Source organism: Juglans microcarpa x Juglans regia, chromosome 1D, assembly GCF_004785595.1.
Source record: "Juglans microcarpa x Juglans regia isolate MS1-56 chromosome 1D, Jm3101_v1.0, whole genome shotgun sequence".
Lineage (NCBI taxonomy): Eukaryota > Viridiplantae > Streptophyta > Magnoliopsida > Fagales > Juglandaceae > Juglans > Juglans microcarpa x Juglans regia.
The window spans coordinates 22,982,192-23,006,337 of NC_054594.1; the positions used below are offsets into that span (position 1 = coordinate 22,982,192).

General features: G+C 39.3%; 1 protein-coding gene across 2 annotated transcripts; it reads right to left on the bottom strand.

The window, feature by feature from the left end:
• Nucleotides 1-12,245: 12,245 nt before the first annotated feature.
• LOC121254493 (putative UPF0481 protein At3g02645) lies at nt 12,246-23,575 on the bottom strand. 2 transcript variants are annotated; one of them, XM_041154562.1, is made up of 3 exons: nt 23,545-23,575; nt 17,999-18,004; nt 12,246-14,205 (listed from the first exon to the last, which is right to left on the bottom strand). In XM_041154562.1, the coding sequence occupies exon 3, from the start codon at nt 14,199-14,201 to the stop codon at nt 12,315-12,317; it is 1,887 nt and encodes a 628-aa protein (XP_041010496.1). In that variant the 5' UTR covers nt 14,202-14,205; nt 17,999-18,004; nt 23,545-23,575; the 3' UTR covers nt 12,246-12,314. The 2 variants fall into 2 exon arrangements, with proteins under 2 accessions (XP_041010496.1, XP_041010488.1); XM_041154554.1 differs by lacking the exons at nt 17,999-18,004; nt 23,545-23,575 and adding an exon at nt 15,549-15,764 and having other exon boundaries at nt 12,246-14,315.
• Between the last annotated feature and the right edge of the window lie 571 nt (nt 23,576-24,146).

Consider the following 24,146-nt stretch of genomic DNA (forward strand, 5'->3'; position numbering starts at 1 on the left):
CAACCTTCAGATGATGGCGTTTCGGCTGAAAGGAGAAAGCCTGATGGATAGGTCACAGATTCAGAGTATGTTTGGATGTTAAAATGAATTTAATTGAGATAATAAAATATTATTTTTTAATATTATTATTATTTTAAAATTTAAAAAAATTAAATTATTTATTATATTTTATATTAAAATTTAAAAAAATTATAATAATAAATTAAAATAAATTAAAAGTAGTTAAAGATCTAAATAGAACCTCAGAGTATAAAGATGCAGCGTGCTGATGCACCACATCAAGGGAATGTTGACTGCCGTAGACTCTGGTTGGCCTAGACAGCTGTGTGACATATTCCCGAGGACAGATCTAAGCTGTTAAGTGCAAATAAATATAAAATAATATATTTTCTTTTTAAATTTTATTTACTATTTTCTTTCACATTGGTATATATAAATTAAAAAATAAAGTTTTATTATAAAATGTGTGTGAATCGAAAAAGCCGGAAGGGATTAAGGGCATTATAATTGAACTGATCATTCTATTTTTTAAATTTTAATTAATATGTAATTTTTTCAGTTTTAATTAATTATTCAAAATTTGAAATTTATATTGAATTAGTTATCATATTTTTTATAATAAAAAAATATTATTATTTTTTAAATTAATTTTTATTTTTTAATTACTTATTTATTTTATTTTTATAATCTTTAATAATCTCTTACAATCATATTTATTTTTATTTTTATAATCTAATAATCTATAATATAATAATCTCATATATATAGATGTAAAATTTTATATATATAATATAATAATTTCAAAAAATATTTTTATTATTTTTAAATTTAAAAAATAAGAATAAATTTATTATAATTTATATTTTAAATGAAAATAATTTAATTACTTTGATATAAAGTAAATATAATAAATATTTATTAAATTTAAAAATAAAAAAATATCTGACCAATCCATTAGGTAGCCTTCTGATGCGCCACATGTAGTGGACGTTGTCTTGGACAGAGAGTCTGCAGGCAAAGCCAGCTGTGTGACATCTCTCCGAGGACAGAACAAAGATGTAAAGTGCATACAAATGTCAATAAAATATTTTCTTTTTAAATTTTGTTTACCATTTTCTTTTATTTTAAGTGTGGTTATACAGTAAATTGAAATGAAATGAATTAAAATAAAAATTAAAAATTTAATAAAATATTATTAGAATATTATTTTTAATACTATTATTGTTTTAAAATTTTAAAATAATTGAATTGTTTATTATATTTTATATAAAAATTTTAAAAAGTTATAACGATATGATAAGATGAAATACTTTCACTATTTAAAAAGAATCTTAATATGTATAAATTAAAAAAAAATTATTTTATTATTTTTGTTGCAAAACATGTACAACAACGCCGACCGATGTGTGAAAGGGGTGGAGCAACTGACCGTAATCGATCGATGGAGAGTGGTGAAACCGATCGGCATAGTTTCAGCTGATTACCGTTGGTTCATCGACATGAACATTGATTCCATCACTCAACAATACAGATTCAACAACAAACACCAACTATACAAATCCAAATAGTAAACATCAAGTTGATTTCATCAACTATCCCATAAGAGAGAGAGAGAGAGAGAGACGAAAGGGAGATGAGAGACGAAGACCTAAGAGGTTGAGATAGAGGCTCTAAGGGCTCGTTTGTTTTCAGAGATAAGATGAGATGAGATGAGATTAAAGTTAAAAAATTTAATAAAATATTGTTAGAATATATTTTTTAATATTATTTTTATTTTGGGATTTGAAAAAGTTGAATTGTTTATTTTATTTTGTGTGGAGATTTGAGAAAGTTGTAATGATGAAGTGAGATGAAATGAGATGTTTCCTGAAAACAAACGAGGCCTAAGAGCCCGAGAATGAGATGAGAGGGAGAGGGAGATAACATCACCGCATCAGAGAGGAGATGGCTTCGCCTCATCGGAGAGGGAGTTGGCATCGCCACATCGGAGAGGGAGGCTGGGGGGGGGGGGGGTGGCTGCTACTGGGGTGAGGGAAAAAAACTTTCAAAATCAAGAATGAGGAAGAAGTGCTCGTAGGGATCTTTTACCCTAATTCAAAACAGCATCATTGCATTTTTATTTTTTTTACAACCTGTGTCCTCAAAATGACATCATTTTGTGTATGTATATTTGAAAAAAAAAAAGATAGCTGACATTGGTTGGTTCAGCGGTTTTTCCCTGGTTGAATTGGAACCGAACCAACCAACATTGATTTTGCTTAATTCCGGTCGTCGGCAAACCAATTCCGTGCGCCGGCAATCGGTATGAGTCGGTCCTGGCCGGTTTTACGGTTTCTTGTACAACCCTAATTGTATCATTTAGAATAAAACAATTCACAGTTTCATTTTGACAAACACCTTCTCTGCATACATTGGTGCCATTTTAGTGATTTCATAGTGTTCCACATTTACAAGCAACCCAACATTTACAAGCAATCCATTTCACAAGAACCTTCCCTAGATACACTTTCACTCCATCGTAATCCATTCCATTTTACATTTACAAGCAACCCAATAGCCAACAACTAGATCCAAAACAACTGTTATAATGTAAACTTACCGTGACTTGGTGGATGTGGATATCTTGGATGCTTCCAAATGATGCTTTCAATTTCAAGCAATGTAATTTTCGGGCATGATGTATATGCTAGTGAATGCAAACAGATGATGCAGACTACGGCAAGATCAGTGGATCATGATGGCAAATGGCATCGTTTATTTTTTTTAAAATTCAGTTAAAATGACATTGTTTTACATTTTTTTTTAAAAAAAAAAGTCACTCCGACTCCGACAGTCATTCTTGGATACACTCCGACTTTGTTAGAGTCAGAAATAAAGTGGAGGTTAGACGGAGTCGGAGTGGGTAGAGGATTTGCACAGCCTTACCTAAAAGAAAGGCCAGGTAGGGCTCGCAAAACATGTATCCAAGGAGGAAAGAGGAATAGTCATATCACCAACACAAACCATAGCCCACGCAATTGGACAAGGGACATGCCACATGGGTGGTCAGAAAGGATAGCAAGAGATGTCCAGAGCCAACCACTCGCCTATCCTTGAAGTCACAGTAGTGGGTGCACCCTCCCCTCGCTTGCCACAGAGCAAAGACGTGGGAGGGACGCAAACGCAGTCACGAAATGGCAGAACAAAGATTGGCATGGCAAGTACTGGCAGCACTTGGGACCATCCCGACATAGGCATATAAACCCGCCCCGAGCTCAGGTAAATGATCTTTGAGCACTTCCTGTAATAATTCTCCTTTCTCGAGTCACAAAGGCCCATATACTAACTTAGGCATCTGAAGTATCCCTCATCACCACAAGCCCCAACTCTAGTGAGTCTTGTAGGTCTAGCAAGTAGAGTCGAAGAGCTAACCAATGTACAAAACAATACATCAATAGTGGCACCATCTGTGGGATCAACAGAATAATGTGTCATTAGTGTCATTTGTATGCTGGTAGCAACGTGTTCACAAACCACAAGCGGACAAGAAGAATCATCAAGAAACATGGAAGCGAGGCTTGTCGAAATGGAGGACATGATAAAGAAGCTGACAACAGAGGTGGGAAGTCTCTGGTAGGAAAATGGAGCCCTGCATAGAACAAATGGCAAGCTAATGGGAAATATGGAACAACCCAGAACTAGCACGCCGAGTTGCAGAGTGCTGCAGAAGTAGACGCAGCATGGGAAGAGAGAAGACAGATGCATCATGAGCTACAAGACCTCATGGAAAAGTATGCAGAAATGGCCAGGAAGATGGGCACGTCATCCTTGCTCACTAGCACAGACTTGTTGTACAATGCAGAAATCATGGTGGCACCTCTTCCGCCCAACTTTAAGGTCCCTCAAATGGACATGTATGAATAATCTAAGGATACTTTCAAGTACTTGGAAATGTTTAAAGCTCACATGACCCTTCACGGGTTCTCAGGTGACATTGCAAGCTGAGCTATCCCCCTGAGATTGCAAGCTAAGCTTTCCCCTTGACCCTTCAAGGACTGTGCACATAGCTTCATCATTGCAGAAGACACCCTGCGGTCCCTGATGGACCACAAAAAAAAACTAAGTTGGAGCAGGCTGATAGGACAGCCAACGAGTCAGCACAAGGAAAGACCCATGAAAAACTCAAGAAGAATCAACAGGACACCAAGCGAAGAGACAATACGACCGCTAGAGTGCATGGCACAAGACGGATCCACACACTAGTATGGCCGTAGAAAAGGAACATGCACAGTCTCCTGGGGAACAACCTAACAGTGCTAAAAAGTCCAATGCTTCTGAACGTACCATTAGAGATACCGACATCTAACTGAAGACTGCTACACCTTGAAGCGGAGGATGGAAGAGCTAGAAAACTTGTTGGCTCAATGCCACACTAGGGGCCGACGTCCTACGTACTGAGAAAACAGGCACGTGAGACCGTAACAAAGTGAGAGTCCCAAAAGACCTAGGATGGGGAGCGAGGCGCCTTGAAGCCCACCTCATCGGGTCCCGACCCTGCTAGACAGCCCTCTAGGCAAAATCCACACCATAGCAGGAGGGTACACAAGTGGCAGCCCGACCTCCTTAGGACGGAAGGCCCAACCTCGAAGGGCCCAGTACGAAAAAGTATTTGCGGCCGAAAGGCCTCAGCAAGTAGAGACAGTGCACAAAAGGTGTCGTTCTTACATTCGGCGAGGAAGATGACGAAGGGGTGTTCCACCCCACAATGATGTCGTAGTAGTGACCATGTAGATCGCCAACTTTGTGACGCGGAGGATCCTCATTGATAATGGCATCTCGCCCGATATGTTGTTCCGGAACACGTTCACTAAAATGGATATCAACCCTGATCATTTGCGCCCAGCCTCAATGCCACTCAAGGGGTTCTTTAGAGACGTGGTCTAGCCGGTCAATGCAATCACCTTGTCGGTTTTAGCTAGGAAGTGGCCCAGGACCTCTGCGACAATGACAGACTTTTTGGTCGCGAAAGCCCTGTCATTGTACAACGCAATATTTGGATGATCCATGAACAACCTGAAGGCGATAACGTCGACTTATCACCTAAAGATGAAGTTCCCCACCAATGACAGAGTCGGCAAAGTTAAGGGGCAACAAGTGCTCGCTAAGAAATGCTATGCCCAAGAACTGAAATGTGGAGGGAAAGACATGAGAGCACTTGAGGAAGCGACCCACCTCGCGGGACCTCCACTACCGCCCCACCTAGTTGACTAGGAGGAAGAGGTCCGAGATGAGCAAACCTTCCGGCAAGCAGAGCCGAACGAACCCTTAGTACTAATTCTCGTAGATCCCGTGTGGCCAGAATACACCATAAGAGTCAGGACCAAGATGGGGCCTAAGATGAGGCAAGCTATGAAACATTGCCTCGTCGAGCACTGAGACGTGTTCACGTGGAGCCATGAAGAGATGTCCAAAATCGACCACGCGATCATTGAATACTGCCTGTGTGTCAATCCTGAGGCCAAAAGAGTTCGACAGATATGCAAGAGTTTCAGTGCTGAGAAGTATGCCACTATAGCTAAAGAAGTTTATCACCTTCTAGCAGTGGGATTTATCTGGGAGGCACACTACCCCTAGTGGCTATCCATTGTCGTGTTACTGAAAAAACCAAATGGCAAGTGGAGAGTGTGCGTTGACTTTACTGATTTAAACAAGACTTGCCCTAAGGATAGCTTCTCGCTACCCCGTATCGACTTGATTGTCGATTTCACGGCAGTCCATCGATTGCTCAATTTCATGGATGCCTACTCGGGATAAAATCAAATTTGTATGAACTCGGATGATGAGGAGAAAATGAGACCAAGCACTCTATTGTTACCGAGCTATGCCCTTCGGGCTGAAAAATGCCCCGTCATCGTACCAACGACTAGTCAACTAGTTGTTCAAGGATCAAATAGGTTGCAACATGGAGGTATAAGTGGACAACTTGCTGGTCAAGAGAAAAAGGCCCGAGAATCATCTAGCCGACTTGCGGTAAGCCTTCACAGTCCTGCGACAGTACAAGATGAAGCTCAACCCACTGAGTGTGCCTTTGAAGTCTGGAAAGTTTCTGCGCTTCATGGTCTCTAAATGGGGCATCGAAGCCAATCCGATAAAGCTCGAAGCAATAATGAACATGCCCCTACGTGAAACATCAACGAGGTGCAAAAGGTGGGCAGGCAAGTGGCATCCTATTCGGTTCAACTCTCATTGAACGAATAAATGCCCGCTGTGCTTCAAAGTACTGCGGAGGTGCAAAACTGGAATGCTGAATGAGACTAGGCTTTTAGTAAATTGAAGGAATATCTGGCTAACCCCCCACTCCTTAACCAAGCAGAGCTGAGGGAAAACCTATTTGTGTATTTGTCAGTATCACGACACACCATCTCGGCAGTTTTGGTTTGGGATAAACATGGCCGGCAATAGCCAGTATACTACACAAGCCGAGTGTTTTGAGGAGCCAATTCATGGTACCTACGGATGGACATGATGGCATTCGCGTTGGTGATCACCGCCAAGCGGCTAAGGCCATACTTCCAATCCCACTCGATGAAGGTGCTCACTGATACGCGCTTCAAGAAGGTCTTTCAAAGATCGAACATCTTGGGCCATCTAATGAACTGGGTTTTCGAATTGAGCAAGTTTCACATGGAGTACCTCCCTCGAATTGAAGTGAAGGGACAAGTGATGGCGGACCTCGTAGCTGAGTTCGCCGACTTCCTGGTGGAAGTACTAACAACACCCATAGGAAAGCTCTAGCAAGTCTTTGTTGACGATTCATCCTGTTGGGTTGGCGGGGGAGTAGCGGTGCATATTGAGTCCCGTGAAGAACACAACTATGCAATCAAGCTTGCCTTTAAGACAACCAACAATGAAGCCGAGTATGAATTGCTGCTGGCCGGATTGGCGATGACCAGGATACTGGGAGTGGTGGAGATAGAAAGCAAGGCAGACTCCTAAGTAGTCGTTAGCCAAGAACGGGGTGAGTTTGCCACCAAAGGTGAAAAGCTGAAGAAATTTGGCCTTCTTTGATTACTAATCATAATAGATAAAGCGTATAGAAAATAGACAAAGCATCGTAGAGGAAAAGCAATTGTTTTGAAGAATAAAATGTTATAGATATATATATATTAATATGTTACAAAAAAAATCCTAATTTTGGTAAGGATGAGACACGAGGAAAAGTGTGTTATAATAAAAAAATAACTCATGCTAAAATGGATGGAAGGCTTTGATATTATTTAAATGAATATATGATAAAATTAATTAAGATAACGTGTGTTATAATAATTCAGATGTAATTTCAAAAACTCTCTCTCAACCAAAACCTCCATTGAAAATCTTCGCTGGAAGGGAGGGAGGAGCTCGACTCCTCCTCCACTGCTACGAAGTAGCCTTCTCCAATCTATTTCTCCAGTTTCCAGTTTTTCTTTTTTTATTTTTCTTCCACTTTGAAAATGTCCATTTGTCGCCTTTCAGTCTTTAGACAGCCAATGACATCCCTCACCTCCTGTATTCTCTCTTTTAGTTTTAATGCAAGTTTGTTGAAAACAATTAAGATAACATTTGATGTAACGTAACAAAAACAAAGCAAATCACGTTGAAAATTATATTTGTAATGGATAGAGTTGAAAACTGAATAGGGCTATCATGAAATAGGTTGTAATTTTTGTTGGAAAAGATTGAAACGAAAACAAAATTGGATCTTTGGCTCAAAGGCATGTAATAATGCAGCTTTTCTTAAGACAATTTTTGCTTCCTCTAATTTGAATTGATTGGTGTGCATTGCATTAAGAGAAAATGTCACTAGGATACAATGAAGCCCAGCCAAACAATTTTGTTGTTTGATTGTATTCTAAACTTAACAAAATCAAATCAGAATACCAAAGTATTTGCAACTTAAACAAAAGTTTAATAACCATTAGCATAAAACAATGGAATAATAAATAAAAGTGAGGAAAAAGGAGAAGCATTTTGGGACTAGCTCCATCACCAAAAGGACCAAAGAAGGAGTGTGTCCTCCCCTGCTGCCTCGGTAGAGGAGAGACAACTGGGAGCAAAAGATGGTTGGGCTCGAGCTGGGGATGCGTTCACCTGCAGGGGCACAAAGGGCAGCCGTGGCGATGCTGGGATCCTATGGGAACTGGCAGCGCCAACCTCCGAATGCATCCAACTGTGGACCACTCCTGTATGCTAGAACCTGCCTGTTCGGCTCAAGATCTCTTTTATTCCCATTTTGAAGAGGAGGAGGCCGATCGTGAGACAGAACTTCTTCCCAAACTCTAAAGGACAAGTGACCGATGAATCGTGACTGTTCTAGAGAAATAAGGAAGCGGTCAATGTTCACCTAGGTGAGAAGGGCATCATACCAAGTCGCCTATGGGTTCTCCTTAACCCATGAGTAAACGAAAGCAAAATAGTAAACTTAGTGAGAAGAGGGGATCACCTCGAGAGAACCACTCCCCATATGGCATGCTCCAAAAACTCACCTCACCTCACTTCACCTACAAGGCACTCTTAGCTGATCCCAAAAATGAAGCAAACCTCCTACTTCGTTCCTTGATGTGTGAAAAGCGACACTCCAAGTGTGCCACCCGGAGGCCCGCCCGCGCATAGAAGCTGTACATATTCCCTTGTTGCGGCCCAACACTTGGGAGTGAAGGAATTTGTGGGTTGTTAGGTTCAGGTACTCGTCATTTGTAGGTTCTTGGGTCAAGCACCACACCAAGCAGCATGACAATAGTATCGTCTAGGCATTTGGAAGAAGCCGGGATGGGGCTAGACCAAAGAAGTCCAAGACCTCGTGATGGGTGGCAAAAAGGAAGTCGTAGCCCCATCGAGAACATGATGGTGTAAAGTTCCACTTCAGCAAACGCCTTCAATTCCGCAATGCCCTAAGACTGATCAGGCAAGACCAGTTCCACAGAGTTTAGGACTCCGTATAGATCTCACATAGAGTTAAGATCTGACGCAGTGGTGGGGTGGACTAGAAGTGCACCGCAAAGCATCCCATTTAGAAGAACCTACATCATTAGGGCCGTCGTGTGACCCACAAACTTGGCGAGAGGTGTGAGCTCCATTGGGAACCCACCACAAGCACCACCACGAAAGGTACGATGAGAGGCCATCTATGGTTGTGCGATATTGAGAGGATAAGAAAAAAAGGAAGACAACTATGAAAAGTATAGAAGGAAAGACGGGATGGAGGTATGCGCAAGAGCTAGTGGGACCGACAGAGGAACAAAAGGTAACCGTACGGAGCAAGCAAGATAAGGAAGGAAAGCAACGGTTGGGAACCTATGCTTCCCCCTAGGGTGACATGTTTCACTAGCCACAGGAGAAGCCGTGTGATTCTGCGAAACGAGCTGGTTGAAGGAACTTGGGGGAAAAATGAATCGACAGAGGTTACTCTATTCGAGGGAGGATAATCATGACAACGGGTCGACAAAGACAGCCCACTTTCCCTCAGGAAGGCCATTGTGAGAGGCAAATTCGTTGAACTGCAGATCAAACCTACCCTTGTCAGGGAGGATTCGTCGAGATCCTTAGAGGGCCCACCGCATTAAATGCGATGATGCATCCACTAGGAAGGGCCTACAAGACGAATTCGTCCATGTCAGGGAGGGTTCACCGAGGCATTTAGCAAGGCATGTTGCATTAAATGCACTAGTACACCCACTTGAGAGGGCAAGTTTAAAATTGGCCAAAATGGCCTTGGAACACATAGAGGTTAACTCATTAAATGCAATAGTATATCCCCTCTGGAAGGTGTCAACCAATGAATTGGCAGGGCCCCCCATGAAAGCTATGATACAAATACGAAAAGGAAGAGAAATCTAAAGGTATGTTCATCTTCTCTGATACTTTCTCCTTTCTACATAATCAATGACCATAACTTTGGTAGGAGCTAACTTATTGGTAGCATCCTTCGGCTGAAGAGGCTACACAAGCCTTCTTGATTTTAGGAGCAAACAATTTATCTAGAACGAAGTGGATGACGATGAGAAGCACGTCCTTAACAATTTGAACTTGACAACACAAGATTACAACCCTTAATCTCATTTTGCCTTTTACCGACACACTCACTCACTCTCTCTCAGTTGTGGTTCTACCCCAACTGTAGACCATTTTTGGCCCTTCAAAGTTCATTTCCTCTGCTATTGAAATCCCTTGTTCTTTCATCATCCAATATATGTGCCATGACACATTTATAGTATTTATTTATTTAATATTTGAATAGTTGGTCTTGATGTAGTGTTTTCTCCTTTTCATTCTTTATTTTATTCTCTTGTTAATGGAGTTGTTGCTCAGAAATTGATTTCTTAGGCTTAACTTGAAGAAATCATCGATGTTGGCACACATTTTAGGTTGGGGGTGTTTTGTTAAGGGATTTTTCAGAAATACAACGTGCGATGCACATGAAATTGGCTTAGTGTCTTATGTCCATGGATTCTTTATGGTCTCGCTTCCTTATGTATAAATATGGGAAAGGAAGACATATCTCATTAATGACATCTCGAAGGTCTGGTTCAAGGCTCTGGAGATCTATGGTTTCAGTTATTCCAAATGTTTGTGAGGCTACCAAAGTCAAGGTTAGGGAAGGTTGGGCCTCATTTTGGTTTGATAGACGGTTTATGGATGGCCCTTTATGTGATATGGTTGATATGGTGGGGAATCCTTTTTTGCAAATTGGTCTGGTGATACTTGGAATTTGGAATGGTTTTTTGTTTTTTGTTTTAATGGAAACAGACTTCATTTCATTCACTGAACTGAAGTTACAACTGTGACTTATCAATATAGGAAAAATCTAGACTATAAGCCAAACTACGCATCTGCTCTAGGGCATCCCCACACACTTGGAATTTGGAATTGTTAGAACAACTAGTAGGGAGGAGCTCGCAGCGGAAGTGCATCGTAGTACTTGTGCAATCAAGCCTAGGAATGATGTGCGAGTGTGGAAGCCAGTTCAGGATGGTCGGTTTGGCTAGTGCATTGGAATTATTTCGAGTCAAGCTTGAGCGACATCCGTGGATGGATTGGACTTGGAATAAGCACTTGCCAGAAAAGATTTCGTGTGGAGAGCACGTTTTAGGTGTTTATCTATTGATGATAGAGTGCAGTCTCGTGGAGTAGTTATGGCTTCAAAATGTGACTGTTATAGCTTGTCGAAGATGGAAACGTTGGACCATGTCCTTGCGTCTGGAGAGGTTGCACAACAGGTCTGGCGCATGGCAACAGTGGCGCTGGGGGTATCTTGCTTGCATGTAAGAACTTGGTGGAACCGAGTTGAAGTTTGGATGTCCTGTGTAAAAAAAATCCACCAAGAGGGGTTTATTGATTGGTTTACTGCCAAGCATTCTTACTTGGTGTTTGTGGCGAAGACGCTACAAAGCTCGGATGGAAGGAAGCCTGGAAAATGTTTGGTCGGCCATTCTGCTATGGTTAGGCAAAGTGGTTAATGAGATTGATGATAAAAAGGCTTTAGCACCTATTTGAGAAAACAGATTTCTCAAATATTTTGGAAAGTTTTCTAAAACATGGTGAATATTCTTGGTTTAGATTTGTTTTCCGAATTAAATGTATTAAAAAGAAAGGTTTTGCAAATAGATACTAGTACTCCAATAGAAGCATTAGATTTTATTAAAAAGTTAGATTATTTTCCAATTGCATGCATTGCTTATAGAATATTATTGACAATACTTGTGACCGTTGCACCCGAAGAAAGAAGTTTTTCAAAACTAAAATTAATAAAATCATATTTACCTTCAACTGTGTCACAAGAAGGATTAAATGGATTGGCCATTTTATCTATCGAAAATAACATCTTAATAAATATTGAGTATAAAAATTTGATAAGTAATTTTGCATCTCAAAAGGCAAGAAGAATGATATATATAACATTTCATGATAGGCCGCTATGGTGGTCTTCTAACAATGTGAGGAATAACATTGGTATATAATACGTAGCTTTGTCGTACGGCTGTCTAAGCCATGAGAAATTTCATTCCACATTGTTATTCAAGAGCAGTGTTATTAATTGCATTGATAGGGGCACGAGTTAAAACACGGAATAGGCTAAAATGGATGCATGGATAGTCTTATCCATCGTAGCATGCTTCATGTTTTTGCCTGAGCACTCGCCCATGTCCAATCAATTTCATTCAATAAAACATGATTCATATATAAATAACTCAACAAAAGATAATAAGTCACTCTTAATTTGTAAAATCTTATTATTCAATATTTATTACATTTAAGTATGAGAACAAACATCAAGATTAATACATTGCACGAAAAACCTAATGAATAATGGAAAATATGGCTTGTGTAATTGCAAGTGCAAGCAATAAGACAGCACCCATAAATGAAACCAATGCCCAAGGACTGTTGAAATAATCGCGCCTTAATTTTGCCATCCATACATTCCTGCGTCTCCTACAATGCATGTTCACATCCATGATAGTTCTAGCATAAATGTTGGTTGGAAAACTGACATAGTCACCAAGCTTGTTAACCATGGTGGAAATAACTTTATCATCACCCAAGTTGTTATAGATAATTCCTCTTCGGCGGAGTAATTCAACATCCTTTGGAGAGTTAATGAGATGGTCCATGAAGCGCACATAGTTGGAGACGTAAGTCACATTGTTGGGTCGATGACAGTATTGCTCATATGCAATTAGATTTCGTAAGTAAGTCTCTGTTTGATCTTCTATGGTCAAAGGTGAAATCTCCATTAGCCCATTGTTGAACTTTATGGAAATCACGTTAGATTTCTCTGCTTTCTTGAATTTGACTCCAGCCTCTTTAAGCTCTGTGGCACTGTGTATGTTCCAGTGCTCAATCTCTGTAAGGTCATGTAGATGCTTGAATTTCTTTGCCTTGTTGAATTCGACTCCAGCCTCACGAAGCTCTTTGCCGTAAGGTATTGACTTCCATGTTTCAATCTTGAGCTGACAAAGTAGACGAGTAAATTTCTCTACCAGTATGTAACTTATTGACTTCTGATCTTCATTCCTATTTTGATCATACAGATTCTGAAATTTCTTTGCCTCCTTCAATTCAATTCCAGCCTCTTGAAGTGCAATGCCATGATAAGGTATTGTTCTCCATTTGCCAATCTCATGTAACTTATCTTTAAATTTATTTGCCATATTGAATTCAATTCCAGTCTTTTGAAGCTCTAAGCCAAATGGAATTGATTTCCAGTCTTCAGTTCTGTCCAGAACATCCAGATGCTTCAGTTTCTCTTCCTTTTCGACTAGGAATCTAGACCTCTGAAATTTTCTAGCATAAGAAATTGCCTTCCTCAGACCAAATAGGGGCTTAAATGTCTCTGCATTCTTGAGTTTGACTCCTGCCTCTTGACGTTCTCTAGCATGATCTATTTCCGTATCAAGTAATGAAATACAAATGGTTGCATGTATGAGACCAAGGAGATGCTCAAACTCTATGTTCTTGAATCTGAACCCAACCACTAAACGTTGTTGTACCATTTCTGTAAGTGAAGGGTTGTGAGCTTCGTGAGCCAGAAAAAGTAGATTCTTAATCTTTTCGGTTGAATTATAACTTGATGCATCGACATTCCATTCAAATGGTAAAAAGTCAGAGAAAAAATTGAGGGCATGATCAATAAGTCGTGTACTGGAAATCTGAGCTATGGAGGTTGAGCTTTCAACACTAATTCCATCTTCCTCCTCATCAATATCGACAGTGTGTTCTTCTAATTGTCTGTATCGATTACTCTCAATCATCTTAAACAAATTTTCAAGAACGAAGAATGGGAGTTGATTTTCAAATAACAGTAGATCACGAGCTATTCTAGGACCCACCCATGTCATTTGAAGGATTGGGTCATCTTTATGATATCCGAATTCATGCTTGCGGAACAACTCAATAATGAAACACCCATCAAGTATCATCATTTCTACAAACTCCTCTGGGGTGTGGCTAATGTGTTCCCCATAGCAATTACGAGCTCTTTCTTCCAATTCTTTCAAGGTGGCAATGTATGTTTCTACACTTCCTTTCGTTCTTTTAAGCATTTGTTGTAGATAGCGCAATTTATGCTCTTCCATAAACCCCTGGCCAACCTTGCCTTGGTCGTTGTAAGGACCGATGGCAAGCAACACAGGCGTGTAAGCCTTCTCGCTTACGTCACGTAATTGCTCATGCACTCTATACATACAACACTCTTTAGCATTTCTAGTCAACCCAACATGCTTTCCCTCAAATTCCTCAATACGAGTGGACAGTGTTTTCCTGATCATATTGAAAAGAAGCAGTACAAGTCTCTGTTCCTAATACAAACCATACAATTTCTCAATACTTTTAACAAAATTTTTTGATAGAAAAATGCAAGCTTTTTAATTGTTAATACAAATAAAGAGCAGATCTCATATTCTAGAGAAATAGTACAAATATCTACTCCATGTATTTGCATACAAATTGTCACTAACATGTAACGAGTAAGACAAAATAAGCTTTGCACTAAACTGGATTGGAGGATTTCATTAGCATATCTTGTGCCATTAAGGAGGATGTGCGAAACACATGATTTTTTAATAGGATTAATGTAAGTGTTTTAAGGGATACTTGTCAACTTAGAGGTCTGTGTAATTTCTTCCATTCCAATCTAAAAGGTGCTAAAGCTAGAAATCATGCATCCCTTTATCCTGAGGTTTTTTTATTTCCATTTACTTTGTTCAGAAATGGTACAAAATACTACTTGATGATAGAATTCAATTAAATAGTGTAGAATGGCTTTAGCATCGAAATGTGTATGTTGCTCTCATGATTCTAGACAGTCCGCATCTTATCATGTTTTCTCGAGCTATATATGCTCTAGTTGGTGTTGTATGGCAATACACTTCCTAGATGTTGGAGAGGAACTGAGCTCTCTCCTTGTGCCCAAATATTTGACATGCAGGACCAAAATCTCTATTTTATCTGATCTTCATATAGCACAACAAAGATTGTTAAAGTAAGAAAACCTTTTTCGTTTAGGTGGTTGTGGAGAAAATTAAAAATATAAACATAGATAGTACTTCTAAAGGCAACTTCAGATTAGCTGGCTGTAAGAGGGTTTTAAGATGCTCTTCTAGCTCTAATTTTATGCTTGGTCTCTCCTATTTCTTGGGAAATGCTACAAATACTTTCGTAGAATTTTCAACTTTAAAAACTGGCTTCACTTTATCCTACCAATACTTAGACATGTCATATTTGATAGAAACACATGTCATCTCCCTAAGTTTCTTCTTATAAAAGGTTTTTCTCTGTTTTCTTAATAAGATTAAAGTTTCGGCCTTTAAAAAAAAAAACAAAAAAGTACAGCTTTAGCATAAAAGGAAAGCAAAAAAGAAGAATGGTAAAAATGGCCTTACTGTTTTAGTATGTTTTTCTTTTCAATATGCGATAATGGGACTTGCTTTATCATTCACCGTAGATAGCTCCGTGCGCGCAAATAAATAAATAAACAAAAATTAAAATAAAAACACTCTAGATCATGAGAGAAAGAAGGAAATGGAACTTACTTGCTAATTTATTGCTCAACCTGCAGATGATCGTGTTTCTGCTGAACGTAAAGAGTCTGAACGACAGGTCACAGATTATAAAGATGCAGCCAAGGGAACGTTGAGTCTTTGACTAGCCGTAGACTCTGGTATGCCTAGACAGCTGTGTGACATATCCCCGAGGACAGATCAAAGAGGTTAGGTGCAAACAAATATAAAATAATATATTTTCTTTTTAAATTTTTTGTATAAATTAAAAAATTACATTTTATTAGAAAATGTGTGTGAATCGAAAAAGCCTATAGAATAGATTATAAAGATGCATCCTTCGGATGCGCCACATATAGCGGACGTTGTCTTGGACGTAGATTCTGCTAGGCAAAGCCAGCTGTGCCATGTGTGACGTCTCCCCGAGGACAGATCTAAGATGGAAAGTGAAAACAAATCTACAATAAAATATCGGGTGGCTCTACAGCTACAGTTGAGAGCTCCCCCTGCATCCCAGGGGCGGGGGATGGGGGTGAAAACTCCACTCCCCACCCCATGCAAGGCGGGGTGTGGAGAAGGGGTGCCCTCGCCCTGTATGGGGCGGGTAGCACTCTTATTTTTCGAGTCTTCTCTCTTTTCTCTCAAGGAAAAATGGGTGAAGTGCAGGTGGGTTAGTGGGACGAGTAAAAAGTAAAGCATAAAAAGATTCTGGTGGAGGTCCTGGGTGAGGGATAACTTTCCTTAGGTGGGACGGTAGCTTAGTGGGAGAGGACCTGAGAAGGTTACAATGGTGCGTAGTGGTTTCTCCAGAAAACATAGAAGAGCAGAAAGAGTGATGATGGAGTCTCTAGAGAAGAAATGGAAGGGGCTTAAGCTCTTGGAAGACGAGAGCATTAGTATCGAGCTTGACGATGACCCATCGACTGAGTTGTTCTACAAAGAACAGAGAACAATGTTGGGGAAAATTTGTTCATCGAGGACAATCAACAAGGAGATTTTGGGGTCGACATTGGCAAAAGTTTGGAGGATTAGCAAAGCTGTGAAGTTCACAGAGGTAAGCCCGAACACTTTTGCTATTGTTTTTGAGAATGTTGCTGACAAAATGAGAGTGTGGGAAGGGAGACCCTGGTTGTTTGACAATCAAGTTCTAGTGCTGAAGGAATTTGAGGGGTATAAACCATTGCACAAAGTGTCTTTTGAAACTGAATGTTTTTGGATGAGAATCCATAATTTGCCTATCTCTTGTATGACAAAAGAGAGGGGTGAACAGATTGGGGGTACGGTAGGTAAGATAGAAAGGGTGGACGTTCAAGAAGATGGGAGTAGCTGGGAAAATTTTTTGAGGGTTCAAGTTCTCTTGGACTTAACAAAACCTATTGTGAGAGCGAGAACTCTAATAGTGAGAGGGAATAGCTTCTGGGCCCCTTTCAGTTATGAGAAGCTGCCAAAAATCTGCTTCTCATGTGGATGTATGGTTTATGGAGTGAATGAGTGCTGTGGAGGTCAAGGAAACAGTGAGGAAAAGGATGAGCAATACAACTCTTGGTTGAGGGCAAAGCAAATTCCTAGATCAAGAAGCTTTAATGGAGTTAATTGGTGGGAGGAGGGGGGTAGTAAATGGAGGAGCGAGAGTGGAAAAAATGACAATAATGCAGGTGAAAAAGAGGGGGAAAATGGCCTAGATAGTGATGGGGATGAGGGAGAAAAAAGTAAGGAGGAGAAAAGAAGGGAAGCTAGTGAGGGAGGAAAAGAATCAGAGGGAGACAGTAGGGGTGATAAGAAGGGGAGAAGAGGAGGTTGTAGAGGAGTTGTCTGAAAACATGGTGGGCAAGGGCGCATCATAGGTCTATGAGAACATGGTAGAGGTTCCAATAGAAGGAAGAAGGGGTTTTGGGATAGAGGATAAGCCAAAAAAGAAGGGAGAATGGAAGAGGAGAGCTAGAGCAAAGGGGAAGCAAGTGGCTTCAAACTATTTAGGTACTAAAGCAAGGAAAAGGGCCAGTGTAGAACATGAGGAAGAAGAAATAGGTAATTTGAAGAAAAAAGGAAAGGGAGGCAGTGAGGATTTGGAGGGATTTTGTTCTAATATAGTGGCGGTGGCTGAGTTCCAGCCCCGCCAAAGATTATGAAAATTCTCAGTTGGAACTGTCGAGGGTTGGGGAACTCTCGGGCAGTTCAAGATCTCTACAATATGGTAGAGAAGAATAAATCCAGCTTAGTTTTTGTGATGGAAACTAAGTCTTTAAATAAAAGTTTTGACAGTTTGAGGAGGAGACTACAATGTGAAGGCTGTTTTGTGGTGGAAGCAGTTGGAAAAGGAGGAGGTTTAGTTCTGTTATGGAACTCAAATGTGAGGGCTGAAATTTTTAATTACTCACATAGCCATATTAATGTTTGGGTAGAAGATGAAGGGGAGAAAAAATGGTTGCTTACCTGTTTCTATGGGCAACCAAATACTAACAAGAGAAAAGAATCTTGGTCCTTGTTGAGTTCTCTTAAACCTGCAACTGATATTGGATGGTGCATAGTGGGGGATTTCAATAAAATCCTCACAAATGATGAAAAATGGGGGGGGGGGGGGGGGGGGGGGGGGGGGAAGAGCAAGACCAGAAGGCCAAATGGAGCTATTTAGAGAGGTTATGAATGAAGGCAATCTCTATGACCTTGGGTGGAAAGGTGATAAGTTTATATGGAGTAATTAACATGGGGACGATACTTTCACTAAGGAAAGCTTAGATAGAGCTGTGGCATCTCCTGTGTGGATGAACATTTATAGGGAAACATGGGTGGAAGTTATGGTGTCAAGTACTTTAGATCATAAATCTTTGCTTGTGCATGTACTAAAAAAGAAGGACAGAAGTTGGAATAGGCAGAGGACTTTTAAATATGAGGCGAGTTGGGCTTTTGAGAAGGAGTGTGAAAAGGTCTTAAAGGAGGCTTGGAAAGGAAATCAGATCAACTCTGTTTCGATGCTATTACAGAGGAGTGGGGTTGCTTTGCAAAGGTGGAGTAAGAAGAGGAAAATGGGGGGTGAGAAAGAGATAGAAGCAAAGACTAAGATGTTACAAAGGTTGCAAGCTGAAGAGAATAGTAGCAATACTGAGGTGATAAGGAGTTTAAAAAAAGAATTGAACTTGTTACTAGAAATGGAAAACATTAAATGGAAACAAAGAGCCAGGTGTAATTGGTATAAGCATGGAGATAGGAATTCAAAATATTTTCATGCTTGTGCTAATCAAAGAAGAAGGAAGAACTTTATTAGAGAAGTGGAAGATGAGAATGTTAGAAGGGTTGAGGGACAAAATGAGGTTGAAGACAGCTTACTTTGAGAAACTCTTTCAGTCTACTAATCCTGAAAGTGAGGATTTTCAACAGTGTTTGGTTGGTATGGAAAGAAAGGTCACTCCTAAGATGGATGAGGCCTTGAGTAGGGGATTCTCTAGGGTGGAGGTGGAGGAGGCTTTGAAACAAATGGCTCCCCTAAAAGCCCCGGGACCAAATGGGTTTGGTCCATGTTTTTTTCAACATCATTGGGAGGTTGTAGCTGATGAGGTATGCAAAGCTGCACTTTCGGTGTTGAATGGGAACCCTTTGGAACCTTCACTGAACTACACTTACATAGCTTTGATTCCCAAGTGTAAAGAACCAAAGAAAGTCAATGAGTTTAGACCTATAAACCTTTGCAACGTTATGTATAAAATAGTGTCCAAAACCATCTCAAATAGACTTAAAAAGATCCTGGCCAGTATCATATCCTCGACTCAAAGTGCCTTTTTGCCTGGAAGACTGATAAATGACAACATAATGGTGGCTTTTGAGTTGCTCCACTCCAAGAAAACTAGGAAAAGGGGAAAGGTGGGAAGTATGGCCATAAAACTAGACATGTCTAAGGCCTATGACCGAGTTGAGTGAGGTTTTTTGGAAGTGGTGATGAAAAAACTAGGTTTCAATGAGAAATGGGTGAAGTTGATTATGAGTTGTGTCAAGTCTGTTTCATATTCAGTATTGGTAAATGGGAACCTAGGGAAGAAGTTCTGGCCAAAAAGGGGTTTTGAGACAAGGTGATCCCTTGTCACCCTATTTGTTTCTTCTTTGTGTTGAAGGTTTAAGCATTTTACTAAATTTTTATGAATGTCAAAAGTTTACAAGAGGAGTGCAAGTGGCTAAGGGAGGAGCTAGCATCAATTATCTACTCTTTGCAGATGATTGCATCCTCTTTGGTAAGGCTAAGTTAGAAGAATGGATTAGGATTCAAGAAGTGTTGAAAACCTATGAGAAGGCCTCGGGGCAGTTTTTAAATAAGGAAAAGACCTCAGTCTTATTCAGCAGCAACACAAGGGAAGGAGATAAGAAAATATCTTGGAAGTAAGCAACTCAATAGCGTGTGGTAGTTATGAGATGTACTTAGGCCTTCCTGCTTTTGTTGGAAGATCTAAGTTCAATACTTTTAGAAGTTTGAAGGAGAGAATCTGGCAGAAAATCACAAGTTGGAAAAACACTTTCTTATCACAAGCTGGTAAAGAGATTATATCAAAGCAGTGTTACAAGCCATACCTACTTTTACTATATCTGTTTTTAAGATCCTAAAGAGGTTGTGTCAAGAAATAAATGTGATGCTTTCAAAATTTTGGTGGGGTAAACAGTAGGAGGGAAAGGGTATTCTATGGAAAAAATGGGAGAAAATGGGCATGCAGAAAGGGAGGGGAGGCTTAGGCTTTAGGGTCTTGGAAAGTTTTAACATGGCTCTCCTGGCTAAGCAAGGATGGAGATTGCTTACAAGCCCCGAGTCTTTGGTTGCCATGATTTTTAAAGAAAAGTACTATAGGCATTCTAGTTTTTTGGAGGCAAAGCTGAGCTCATTATCCTCTTTAATGTGGAGAAGCATTTGGTCTGCAAGGGAGCTAGTTAAGGATGGGGGATAAGATGGAGAGTGAGGGATGGCAGTAAGATTAAAATATGGGGTTCAAAATGGTTACCCACTCCTTCATCTTTTTCTATACAATCTTCTGTGTCTATATTGCAGGAAGATGCTAAAGTGGAACAACTTATTGATAAACATAAGGGAGAATGGAATGAAGGAAGGATCCAGGGAATATTTTCAGAAGAAGAAGTGACTCAGATTCTAAGCATACCCTTGAGTAGAGGCCAGTCTCAAGATAAGTTGATTTGGGGCCATTCCAAGAAGGGAACTTTCATAGTAAACAATGCCTATTTTCTGCAACTAGAGAGGCTCAAGAATGAAAGAGGAGATTGCTCAGTGGGAGCTGTAATGGATGAGAGGTGGAGAAATATTTGGAATCTTGAAGTTCCAAATGTAACAAAGATGTTTTTGTGGAAGGCTGGAAACAACCTACTGCCTACAAAGGAGAATTTATTTAAAAGAAATGTAGTTAAAGAAAAAAACTATCTTGTTTGTAGTGCAAAAACATAAAATATTTTGCATGCTTTGTGGGTTTGTCCAGCAGCCAATGACATTTGGGCTGAGTTTGGAGGTTGTGTGCAAAAGTGGGGAAGAATAGAAGAAGACTTTATGTCACTATGGGGGAAGTTAATGGAAAGGCTGAGCATGAAGGAGTTAGAAGAAATGGCTGTTCTGTTTAGGAGAGTTTGGCTGCGAAGGAATGAGTTTGTTTTTGAGAAGAAGCTAGGTTGTCCTAAGATACTTTTGAAGACAGCTTTAGAAAGTTTACTTGAATACAAGGCAGCTCGGATCCTCACAAAACAAGTAGAGAAAGGGCAAACTAGTATTGCAAGAAGTGTTATGAGATGGGAGAAACCAGAGGGTGGATGTGTGAAGGTGAACTGGGATGCTTCTTTAAACTTGAAGGAGCGAAGAATGGGGGCTGGGATCATAATTAGAGATGAGAAGGGAGAAGGTCTAGTTGCTGTCTGTGATCAGAAGGCCAATGTTGACAATCCAGTGGTGGCAAATGCTTTGCTTTGAGGATGGTAGTAGAGCTTTGCAATGAGATTAATATACACAATGTTGTTTTTGAAGGAGATGCAAAAATTGTCATAGAGGCAGTGCAGAGTTCGGAAGAGGAAAGTTCTTTTTTTGGTGCTTATATTGATAACGTAAAGTCTTCTTTTCAAAATAGATCAGATTGGAAAATTCAGTTTTCATATAGAGAAAAAAACATAATAGCTCATACTTTAGCTAAGTCAGCCTTAGCTTTGTTAGAAAAAACAATTTGGATAGAGGATGTACCAGATTTTGTTGTAACAAGTCTGGAAAGTGACAAAAGATGTATTACTTGAAAGCTAGAAATGAAATATAGAAGTATTATTCAAAAAAAAAAAAAAAGGTCCTCTTTTAACTGTCCTTCTATAGGTGCAACACAAACTTTCCTCTACCGTTAGATGCCCCACACATTTATTTCTAAAGAACATAGGCATTGTGAATGTTCAACTCAAGGTATCACAACGCGAATGATCATTTGGGATAGATTTTTTACAACGAGAATGATTATTTAAGATAAAAACAAACTCATCATTTTTGCAGAAAATAACTGGCAACAAATAAACAGTTTTTTTGTAGTGTGTGCAATGCAAGGAAATCGAATTTGCCCCTAGTTTTATTTGCAGCAAATTAAACAAAACTATGTCTACTCATTAAAAAAGAATCCCTAGTAAATTAATGGTCGTTGAAAGCAACTATCAAACTTTATTTTATTTTATTTTATTTTATGTTGTGCTAGATAACATTTTCTTTTTAATGCTACCGTTAGATTGCACACTGTCATGAATTCTCTTGGATCTTTTTTATTGTGGGTTTGGAAATTTAAAAGTTGGATCTTGGAAGGTATCTGCTTTTTCTAAGAGAAAATGATTTTTTTTTTCCTTGTGCCATTTATCAAAATATCATATAATATAAACCTCAATTTCTAATAAAGTATGGTCTAAATTTGTACTCTTTGAAGGATTTATCTCAATTTCAGTTGACAAGGCCAATAAGAGGATTACTAGGTATAGGGCTCTATGCTTATTGTCCCCACTTTTCTTCTTATTTGTATTATGGCATGTCACTTTAGTTTAAATCCAAATCAATGTCAATTAAGGCTACCATAAAATGTTGTCATGTGATATGCCATTAGTAACTTCTTTAGCATACTTTGTATGGTATTCCCTCACTTCTTCTTCTACTAAAAAATACATCCCGACCTTTGGTTCTTCGACATGAGTATTTCTACCTTCCCTTTCATTCTTGTCCAAAATATTGGCCTCGTTATTTTCAACATTTGCTTCCATTCTATTATGGAAAGCAAATTAATCTAGCCAAAAGAATAAACACCATTTAGTTTTATCTTATCCCCTTATATGAGGACATCAAAGTCATTAATATGAATGTATTATCACCTAAGGAGAATATAACATAAGCCGTTGTTTAATATATACGCAAATAGCATATATACTAATAACTTGTTAAGATTATGTTGGCTTAATTTTGGGTAACTGAGAGATATTCTTTCCTGTATTTAAGTGATTTGTAATTCCTTTGAATAAAGGACTTAGTTAAGATCTTTATTTTATTTTCCTTTAATTTAGGATCTTAATTTCTGAATATTTGCTCTTTTAAACTTATATATAGTAGTCTATTTTTTACTGTGATATACATACAAATATACAGTTTTCTCAAAACTTGATTTTATCATGTTATCAGAGCAATGATCTTGTTGACTTTGTAAAACACTGCCGCCTACTCTGATCACTCTATGTCTACATCTGCGATTGATTCCACAGATCCTCTTTGTCTTCATGCTTATAATCATCCTGGCATGATTCTTGTTCCAAAAGTCTTAGATAGAACCAATTATGCTATGTGGAAGAGATTTATGTTGATAAGTCTCGGTGCCAAAAACAAACATGGGTTCATCAAAGGAACAATTCCAACACTAGATGAAAAAGATCCAAAGTACTCTTTATGGCAGTGTTGCAACGATATAGAGCTTTCTTGGATCTATAACTCTCTAAGTCAAGAGCTTACAAACAACATACTATATGTTGAAACACCTTCAGAGATTTGGACAAGCCTTCAAGAATGTTTTCTCTCAAGGTGATTTTTCCCGTCATTATCAAACTCAACGATCTATTGTTGAATTGAAACAAAATCATGATTCAATTTTTTCTTACTATACAAAGATGAAACTATTGTGAGATGAACTAACTACTTGCAGTCCTTCAATTACGTGTACTTGTGAAGGACAAAAATATCTAAAAGAAAAAGAGTAAAAGATTAGGCTGGGACAATTCCTTATGAGATTGAATTAGACATACTCTGTTGTCCGAGGGCAAATCATGTTAATGCCTCCTCTACCAACTATCAAAAAGGCATATTCACTTTTATGTGAAGAAGAAAAGCAGTGAGGACTTACGAAGGCCAAGGGTACTGATCTCATTCATGCCATGAGTATCAAAACTACTAACAACTCTAAGGAATCACAGTCTGATGCTCAATGACAAAACAGACAGTGGACATCCTCTCATTCCAAGTCACATGGAACTAGAAAATCTCTGCTATGTTCTTCCTACGAGGGCACAACTCACACCATAGATCGTTGTTTCTACTTGAATGGATTCCCAGTTAGTCATAAGCTCCATGGCAAAGATGTCCAGCTGCCAAATCGAAGCAGA

Coding starts and splice junctions, on each gene's coding strand:
- LOC121254493 (XM_041154554.1), bottom strand. CDS start 14,285: ATGATCAGGAAAACACTGTCCACTCGTATTGAGGAATTTGAGGGAAAG.